General features: G+C 37.8%; 1 protein-coding gene across 2 annotated transcripts in view; it reads left to right on the plus strand.

Moving 5' to 3' along the window:
* Positions 1 to 10,000, plus strand: part of diaph1 (diaphanous related formin 1) — a 173,883-nt gene that overhangs the window by 138,362 nt on the left and 25,521 nt on the right. For both annotated transcript variants that reach the window (XM_073922443.1, XM_073922444.1), the window contains 3 exons: positions 6,189 to 6,287; positions 6,457 to 6,551; positions 9,564 to 9,665. In XM_073922443.1, coding sequence (XP_073778544.1) covers positions 6,189 to 6,287; positions 6,457 to 6,551; positions 9,564 to 9,665 — 296 coding nt within the window. The remainder of the gene's footprint in view (positions 1 to 6,188; positions 6,288 to 6,456; positions 6,552 to 9,563; positions 9,666 to 10,000) is intronic.

The following is a 10,000-nucleotide window of genomic DNA, read 5'->3' on the forward strand; positions in this document are numbered from 1 at the left end:
TAAATGTTTTCGAGTGCAGTTGCGCCATTCATGCACCAGGGGTGCGCAAGTGAGCACACCCTAAACCCCACCCCTAGACCGTCCCCCTGAGCTTGGCCCCGCCCATTTCCTGTCGGTCCACCCCGCCCCCGGTCACACCACACCCTGCCATCTGGCACTGGGTCTCCCCCACTCCCTCCCCCTCATTCCTTCCTTTCCACACAAAAACAGGATGAAGGGGCCCTTTCAGCTCTGGGTTACCATCGGCAACCAGAGCCCTGGAAACTCCCGCACACACACACACACACATAGTGGACATTTAAAGTTTAAAGGGACGGCGTCTCTTGTCAGCTGCTGCTGTTTTACATTTGAAGCCCCAAAACAACGACCACCTGCCCGCTTTCTGTCTCTGTCAGCATCTGTCTCTTTTTCTCTGTCTTTCTTTCTTTTTGTGTGTCTTTCGATCTTTTTTCAGACACAAATCGATTAAGTTAACTTAAAAGTTGTTAAAAAAACTAGTTAAAACAAGCAGCAAAGGGTTTCTGTTTCTTTGTCTTTCTTTCTGTGTATAAACTCTGGGAGAGCTGCATTCCTGCAGGCACTGAGTTTCTTTTCTATTAGATTACTGAAGTATGCAGTGTGTGTGTGTGTGTGTGTGTGTGTGTGTGTGTGTTTGCTGTTGAGCGCGCTCATCTTCTCTCAAACACACACATTCTTTCCTTTAGGATTTTGTGTTTGGAAGTGTGTGTGTGTGTGTGTGTGTGTGTGTGTGTGTGTGTGTGTGTGTGTGTGTGTGTGTGTGTGTGTGTGTGTGTGTGTGTGTGTGTGTGTGTTTAAAAATGTTCTTCAACTTGAAAATAAGAGTTTCCCGCTTGTTTAAAACTGATTCTCTGAATGCTCGAGTGGAACGAAGTGTGAGTTTGACATGTGACAGATTTCTACAGCGAAGACCCCAGAAGCTTTAGTTTAACATTATACATCATATTTATAAGCATTTATAAGTATTTTTCTTTAACTATATTATATATTATTAGTTTTATTGTATCAGAAGATTAAACTAAGACATTTATAATATTTTTATAGGTGAAATTGTTTTATTATTATTATTATTATTTTTATTATTACGGTTTTAGGAGTTACTAGATCTCTTTCAGGTATTTTAATTTATATTATATAACAGTAATCTTGATTCATTCAATGCTGTAATGTGACAAAGTTCAACATTGAAATTCAACATATTTCATATGCAGAAAAGTACAGGAACGCTACAGTAAAATGTTACAAATGATGCCAGTAAGTATTTTAAAGTATTTTATCTACTCTTTTCCCAACTATATACTGGTTTTAGTGTGTAGGAAAATAAAATTAAAGGAATTATAATCAACTTTTGCTTCATTGATTGCAATAGTTTTATAATTATTATTATTATTATTATAATTATTATTATTATTATTATTATTATTATTATTGTAAGATTATAATTATCAATAAGATTATTCATGATATAAAAAACACGACACATTTTTACAGGACATTATGCTTAGTATTTTATTTATATATATATATATATATATATATATATATATATATATATATATATATATATATATATATATATATTATAATATATATATATATATATATATATATATATATATATATAATATATATATATATATATATATATATATATATATATATAATATATATATATATATATATATAATATATATATATATAACAAAACAATCGCAAACTTTGTCTCCTATGCCAGCATTGAATGAATCAAGATTACTATGAATTAATTTATATATTATTATATATATATATATATATATATATTATATATATATATATATATATATATATATATATATATATATATAATAATATATAAATTAATTCATAGTAATCTTGATTCATTCAATGCTGGCATAGGAGACAAAGTTTGCGATTGTTTTGTTACAGAAAAGTGTTTCAGTTACATGTTACAAATGACGCCATTTGGGCATTTTAAAATATTTTTTCTTGTATTTTACACTCTGTATTACTAGTTTTAGTGTATGAGAAGATAAAACTAGGAGATGTATAATCCAATTTAACTTTTGACTCTTGTTGAGAAACAAAAAAGAGGAAAAACACATGAAAATGTTTGTAAGTCATTATGCATGCAGAATAATACTTGTGTTACTCGAACTTTCAGCTTTTTTCATACATTGTAATTCATATATTTTTTTTAATTCATAATAATTTATTCAGTGCAGAAATGTGACAAAGTTTGAGATTTATTGTTACAGAAAAGCTTCAGTGAGATGTTTCTTAGCATTTTTGTTTTAAATTCTTAACTTGTTTTTCCCCTTTAATTGTATATTACTAGTTTTAGTGCATACTTTAGGACGAACTTTTCTCCATATTTCAAAAGTAAAGTGTCCCTAAAGTGTTAGTGAGGCAAACATTGCCTGTTTTGTAAGAAGTTTGAATGCGAGTCAGCAGTGCGTCTGTGTGGCCGCTAGAGGCGCCAGCGCTCCACCATAAACTTCCACACAACAAAGGAGTCTGTCAGCACAGTGCACTCTAGCCTAAAAATACTCTCAAATGAAAGAGCGAGAGATGAAAGAACACAGTTGCTCTTTGTGCGAGCAGATTGTATTGAACTGCTGCTGAAGTGTTCAGTCATATTCACTTTATCATGCCGGACATGTGTCTCTGTCTTTCTCTCGTTCTCTCTCTGACCTTCCACTCGCATAAACTCTCGCCTTATATGGGAAAAGAAGAGTGTGTGAGTGTGTGTGTGTGTGCTTAAAGTGAGATCAGGAGTTCCAGAAACAGCAGACAAGATGTCCGTGGCTCACTCTGAACTAATAAACACAGAAACACACTCATGTGCTGCAAACAAAGAGGTACTGGTGTGTAAAAACAGATTACAACACACACATTTAGCATTTTCACATGCTTGTTTGTAGTGTTTACAAGTATTAGTGTTTACACTTGTGACCAAGCAGTCCATTTATGAAAGTGATATTGATCAGAAATGTTTCTTGAGCATTTAAAAGTGTAATAATATTTAATAATTCTACTAATTTGCTGATAATCTGAGCATTGATATATGTTAATGATACTATATTTAGCATTTAATAAGTTATTTTGAATGTTTTAGTCATTGGTAAATGACGTGTCCTCATTTCCAGTGTGTGTGTGTGTGTGTGTGTGGCAGCTGTGTACTGAGAGGCTGGATGCCATGAGAGGAAGATAAAAGGCTGAATGGATGAATAGACCTCAGGCAATTCGAGAATACAAAAGGCAGCAGGAGTTTTACAGCACAATCCAGAAACAATAACTTTAAAGAGAGTGTGTGTGATATGTTCTGATTGTGCAGATGCACACACATTCTTGTAAGTGTACTGTTAATGTGAAACAGATGTGCTGAGTGAGTGCTGCAGTTCTCCTTGCGGCCTGCAGGGGCGCTATTGGCTCATAAATGAGTTTAAATCCCGTTTGAGTTCGTGTGTGTGTGTGTGTGTGGGAGAGAGACTAGCAGCCATTTTGAACGCAGATCCCATTTTATGAATCACACACACATGGTGATATGGCTGTGTGTGTGTGTGCACCCTGGCGGAGTATAATCAATCACACATGCGCACACACACGCTGACCCACTGACAGAGATTTGAGCTCATGTTGTGTCGTGGTCAGATTAGTGATCTCTATCTAGTGTTTTGTTTCCTGCGATGTTTGTGTCTGTTGCATATTTGAGGTTAAGGTGTTTGGGTTGTGTTGGTGTTAAGTTAACTTAATCGATTTGTGTTGAGACAGCATGAATGAGTCGTGTGGAAGCCTGCATATTTATATTTTACAGTGTGTGTTGATGTTTCTGTCGGCGCATAATATTAGGAAAACCTAATTGTGTTGGTCAGACTTAAAGCTCTGTTCCTGCTTTTGTGTGTGTGTGTGTGTGTGTGTGTGTGTGTTACAATATTAGCAGCCATTCTTATGAACTAAAGTGTAAAACCGAGAGTGATTGTGTGTGTGTGTGTGTGTGTGTGTGTGTGTGTGTGTGTGTGTGTGTGTGTGTGTGTGTGTGTGTGTTACAATATTAGGAGGCATTCTTATGAACTAAAGTGTAAAACCGAGAGTGATTGTGTGTGTGTGTGTGTGTGTGTGTGTGTGTGTGTGTGTGTGTGTGTGTGTGTGTGTGTGTGTTTTACAATATTAGGAGCCATTCTTATGAACTAAAGTGTAAAACCGAGAGTGATTGTGTGTGTGTGTGTATGTGTGTGTGTGTGTGTGTGTGTGTGTGTGTGTGTGTGTGTGTGTGTGTGTGTGTTTTACAATATTAGGAGCCATTCTTATGAACTAAAGTGTAAAACCGAGAGTGATTTTGTGTGTGTGTGTGTGCGTGTGTGTGTGTGTGTGTGTGTGTGTGTGTGTGTGTGTCTGTGTGTGTGTGTGTGTGTTCAGAGTTTGAGCGTTTCCATATGCTGCTGTAACTCAATACACACACTCGGATGCCAGACATGAATGTTCTGCCTGGAAATGAGCTACAAAGAGGAGAACACAGCTTTTGAAAGCGGCTGAAAACGGAGGAGAGAAACTATTGAGGAAGAATAATGTATGTGAGTGTGAAAAAACACACAGGCCAGATTGCAGAGCAGCGCGAGATGATCTTGAGTGTGTGTTTTCTGGTGTGAGCGAGAGATTATTATACACACACACACACACACACACACACACATCAGCTGATGGTCAGTGTGAACTTCTGTCTTCATGTTTCACTGAAGCTGCTGGACGCTTGACTCTTGACCTCTGACCTCCTGCTGCTCCTCACAGTCTGTCTTTAGAACAGAGAACACTGAAGTGTGCGTGCGTGTGTGCGTGCGTGCGTGTGTGTGTGCGTGTGTGTGTTTGTGTTTGTGTGTGTGTTTGTGTGTGTGTTTGTGTGTGTGTGTGTGTGTGAGTTCATTTTTTGTTTAGATGTTTGTTGTTGAGTCTTTTTTCTTTGTTATTTTTAATTATGAGCTCATTTTTGCAGCTGTAAAGTAGCGTAGACCCAATATTCATGATTTTATTGTGTGTGTTTTGTGTTCTTGTTGTGCTTTATCATGAATTACTCAAACTAATGTTCTATAATTAAAAAAAGCGATTAAATAAAATTTAAAGAAACATTTAAAATGAAGAAGAAGGCTACTTTTACTGATTAAACTAAAATATATATATATTAGTTGAAGTCAGAATTATTCTAATAATTATTAGAATATTATTATTATAATTATATTCTATAGAATATTATAATTATTATATTTATATTCTAATTCTAATAATATTGTCCTTAAAATGGCTTTTAAAAAATTAAAAAACTGCTTTCATTCATGCCAAAATAAAACAAATAAGACTTTCTCCAGAAGAAAAATTATTATCAGACAGACTGTGTAAATTGCCTTGCTCTGTTGATCATAATTTGGGAAATATTTAAAAAAAGAAAATAAGGGGTTTAATAATTCAGATTTTAATTATATATATATATTACAGTTAGTGTAAAAAAAAATAACTACAATGCTGAAATGTTTAGTGTGTAGTGTTTTCTGAAGTTTGTCATTTATTTTATTGTTTTTTTAGTAGAAAAAAAGATAAAAGTTTAATTAAAAATGTTCAATAGAAATATTTTTAAATACATCTACATTTTTTATAAAGTGATTAAAATAACTAAAGCTCAGGTGGAATTAAAGCTAAAACAAAAATATATTTTTTTTTTAGCGTATTAAACTATTAACAAGTTGTTTTCTTGTTTTTGGTATTGAAAGTTGAACTAAAAATATATACAAAATAATTAAAGTTAAACATTTATGTAAAATTAAATAAAAAACTTTCTCGCTTTGATGAATAACTGAAAAAATAAGGTTATTTGTAGGAGTGACAACAATAAAAAAATAATTAAATAACTTTAATAATAATTTAAATAAAATTAAAAATAGTTTAAAAATAATTAAAGTTTTAATTTTATCATGTATTATTGAAAAAGTCCTATTTTATATACATTACAATTGGTGTTTATTTGTTTGCCATTCTTGATTGAATTTATTATAGTTGTATTTAATTGAATTTAATTTAGTTAATTGTTGGGCATGTACATTTTATACAGAAGTTCTCTCTCAGAACCCGAGGCCAAAGTCACACACTAAGTGCTTACTTTCGGTTTTATTATGTGTTTCTAGCTAAGAAAGATCAAGAGGCGTCAGAAGAGAAGAAAAGCGCTCAGAAGAAGAAAGTGAAAGAGCTGAAGGTGCTCGACTCCAAAACATCCCAGAATCTCTGTGAGTATCAGCCTGAGCATCAGCGCTCACATGAGAAATACTGCACTGCTCTGACACTGTGTGTGTGTGTGTGTGTGTGTGTGTGTGTGTGTGTGTGTGTGTGTGTGTGTGTGCGTGTGTGCGTGTGTGTGTGTGTGTGTGTGTGTGTGTGTGTGTGTGTGTGTTGCAGCTATATTCTTGGGTTCAAACCGGCTGCCTTATGAAGAGATGAAAACTGTCATCCTGGAGGTCAATGAGACGCTTCTCACTGAAAACATGGTGCAGGTATGAGTAAATAGAGTTTTGTTTATTGACTTATACTTTATAAGATTTGATCATGAATGAACTCATATATAATATTTGTGTAAAGATATTGTCCAAGAACAACAGGGATTTTTGCCATTATCTGATTTTTTAGCAATTATTTACTTTACCCTAACCTTAGGTGCCAATTAATCTGCCAACCTGCGGTATGATGTCACAGTATTTTAGAGTTAGGTCACCCAAAATCACAAACTGCAATCACAAACTGAGGGGATGGGGGGAGTCGGTGGAGCGACGACGCGAGGAAGCGATCACAAATTGAGGAGCGGGGAAGGGGGGCGGGGTGGAGTGACAACGCGGGGAAGCCTTCACAAACTGAGGAACGATCACAAACTGAAGGCTGATTTATACTTCTGCATCAAACACCGGCGTATGCTACGGCGCTGACGCATAGCCCTTCGCCGTGGCCATCGCCGTCACTGACGTGCACCTCTCAAAAAATGTAACTACACGTCGCAACGACGTGTAGCGCAAGCTCTGTGATTGGTCGGCTTGGTAGCGCTGACGAGTCTGGGCGGGACCGAGAGCCGCGCGAATGGCGCTACGCCGCGCGAGCGATTGTTTACAAGTGTGGAATCCCGTAAAGGAGCTCCGGATGGAACGTTTTGTTTTGTGTTTACCTCATAGTTAAAGTTGTTGCACGTCCGCCGGTTCCTGCCTCAAAATGAGCGAGTTTGAGCCACTTGTACATCCCGGAAGTGTTCAGGAAAACCAAAACAGCAGCGAAGAAACTCGACACAGAGGAACATTTACACCTCACTGCCAACTAGCGTTTCAGAAGTGTTAATGCAGACCGACAGAGACAGCGCGCAGAAGTATAAATGCACAGCCACGCGCGTTGCCTGCGCCGTGGGTTACGCCGGTCACCTGACGCTGAAGTATAAATCAGGCTTAAGGAGCATGAACGTGAAGCGATCACTAAGTAGCGATTACAAACTGACACTGAGCGGCGAGAGCGGCAAAGTAGCCGGAAGTCATTCATTTTCAGTGAGAACCGGCGGCGAGGAGCAGCGCGGCGCGTCTTCTCCAGTGTGAGCGTCGAGGAGAGTTAAAATCAAGTCAACTTTATGGTATGAGCTATGATGCGGTTCGGCATCAAGCAATCAGAATGAAGTAGTCCACCGCTTGATAGGAGTTCAGAGAACACAGACCTGTGAACTTTGGTTCCGACCACAGTTGTTCCCAAGAGTTTGATTATTGCGGTTGCGGGATTTTCAATTATTGAAAATCGCAACGACGCGGCCCCCCCCCCTCCGCGGTGCGTGCATTGCGGACCCGTCCGCTACGCCACTGAGTAGGACACCAGTGGGTGTTCAGGCTGACCCACAGGATCATCTGTCACTGGGGTCTTTCAGGAATCAGTCTCATGCTCTCCACTCCTCCGTGACTGCCACAGCATCTGCTCAGGATACGGCCTGATCCAAGATTATGGAGACCTCTAGAAATCCTCTAAGCTTGTATTTTTATTATTAAGAATTGTTTCACTGGACGTAGCGAGTTTGTTCTCTTGAAAACTTGAACGCTTCTGATTCCAAAGAAAACGATTATTGTTTAAAGGGCCATGAAACCCCCTCGTTTCAGCAGGGTGTTTTCACACCTCTACTTTGGAAAAAGTCAGAAAAGTGGGCGTGTCCAGCTCTGTTTAGGGGGGAGTGTCGGAGGAAGAAAAGAGGCATGGTGTGGGAGTGTCTATTTGGGCGCGCTGAATTTCAGAGTCAAAACACACAACCACAGCGGACAATGTGACAGTACAGACATCTGTAGTCGAATTATTTGCCAAATGATTAAATGGTGGACTTTAACTGCAGTTTGACTCTTTCATTCAGGGAATTCATTCATGTCCCTCTCGACAAACGTGATATTTGATTCAAGGAAATGCTCTAAGAGTGTATTTTTCATGCAATGTTTGATACCGCACGGCGAATGAGAGAAAAAAACCCTCAGCATTTCCCGGAAACTTGGATGCACACGGCAGGTAGCGTCAGAAAGCCGCGTGTGTTATTCCGGTCACAAAATCCAACACAAGCTTATAGTTTGGTTGTAACTGTTAGTGCTAACTTGTTTACACTGGTGCAATAGTTTGTTTGATACGAATGAAATACAACTGAATAAACAAAGAGCACTGGTCGCTCACTTACCAAATCTGTAGAGACATGACAATCACCAGCAACTAGAGCCGCGTCTTTATTAAGAGAAGACTACAAGCGAATCCGGATCTCAGCGTTTGCAGATGAGAACAGCTCTCAGGTAAACAATAATCCTCCTTAGACACGTAAGTTATTGTTGTGGAGCGTCGCGTACACTGTTAATCCACACGTGACTCCAGCTGCGCTCTCACAGAGAGAAAATGAAAACAAAACTTCACTGCAGCAAACTATAAAAGCAACACTTCACGCTTGTTTTGCCAACGTGGCGTCTCTGCCGTCTACACTCTGACAGTAATGAATATTAATGAAGTTGCACAATAGAGCGCGCTGATTGGTTTAAACCAAGCTTTACTTATGCATTAATGCATCACACTGTAAGACGTAATAAGACACACTCTGGCACAAACGTCCAGTCTGCACGCTGGAATACACGCTATTATGTCATGACCGTGACGCAGCTTCAAAAATTCGTTTCAAACCGGAGGTATGAATTTGCTTGAAATAACGCAAAAACAACCAATTTACACTTTTTAGTGAAATATAAGTGTCCTAATAGTGTTTTTAGCAGTGTGGGACACATATACCACTGTCAACAGCTCAACACATGTGTTTTGGTGTTTCGTGACCCTTTAAAAATCACATGAAAATAAAATCGAAATTATGAAGAAGCAATGAAAAAAAAATAAAGAATTAATCAAATAAAATATCATTATTTGTTGATAAAGTTTCAGGAGGCAAACCAATATGCACAAAAAAGTGCAAAAATGGGATCTTCTCTTAATTAGTTATCCAATAATAATAATAACAATGTGTGTGTGTGTTTCAGAGTTTGCTGAAGCTTCTGCCAGAGCAGGAGCAGCTGAACACATTATCAGAGATGAAAGATGAATACGAGGAGCTGGCCGAGTCGGAACAGTTCGGTGTTGTGGTGAGAAACGCAAAGTGTTGACTTTGAACACAATCATACAGACACAGCCAATCACACGTCTTTCTCTCTCTCCCTGTCTCTCAATTCCATTGAATTCAATGCTTTATTGGCATGACAAATATTACGTATGTATTTCCAAAGCATTTGTGATGTTGTCATTTTAACTGTGACTTGCACCAGTTTTGCACATTTGCACCAGACACTTTCTTCAATAACTCAACAACAACATGGAAAAAAAAAGTGCTCCTCACACTGGTTAGTGTGCTTGACAAACCACCCGTAGAAACAGCCTTCTCTCCTTAAAAAAACACACCCCTTCTTACTCCAGCACTTAT

This window comes from Danio rerio, chromosome 14 (genome assembly GCF_049306965.1).
Source record: "Danio rerio strain Tuebingen ecotype United States chromosome 14, GRCz12tu, whole genome shotgun sequence".
NCBI lineage: Eukaryota > Metazoa > Chordata > Actinopteri > Cypriniformes > Danionidae > Danio > Danio rerio.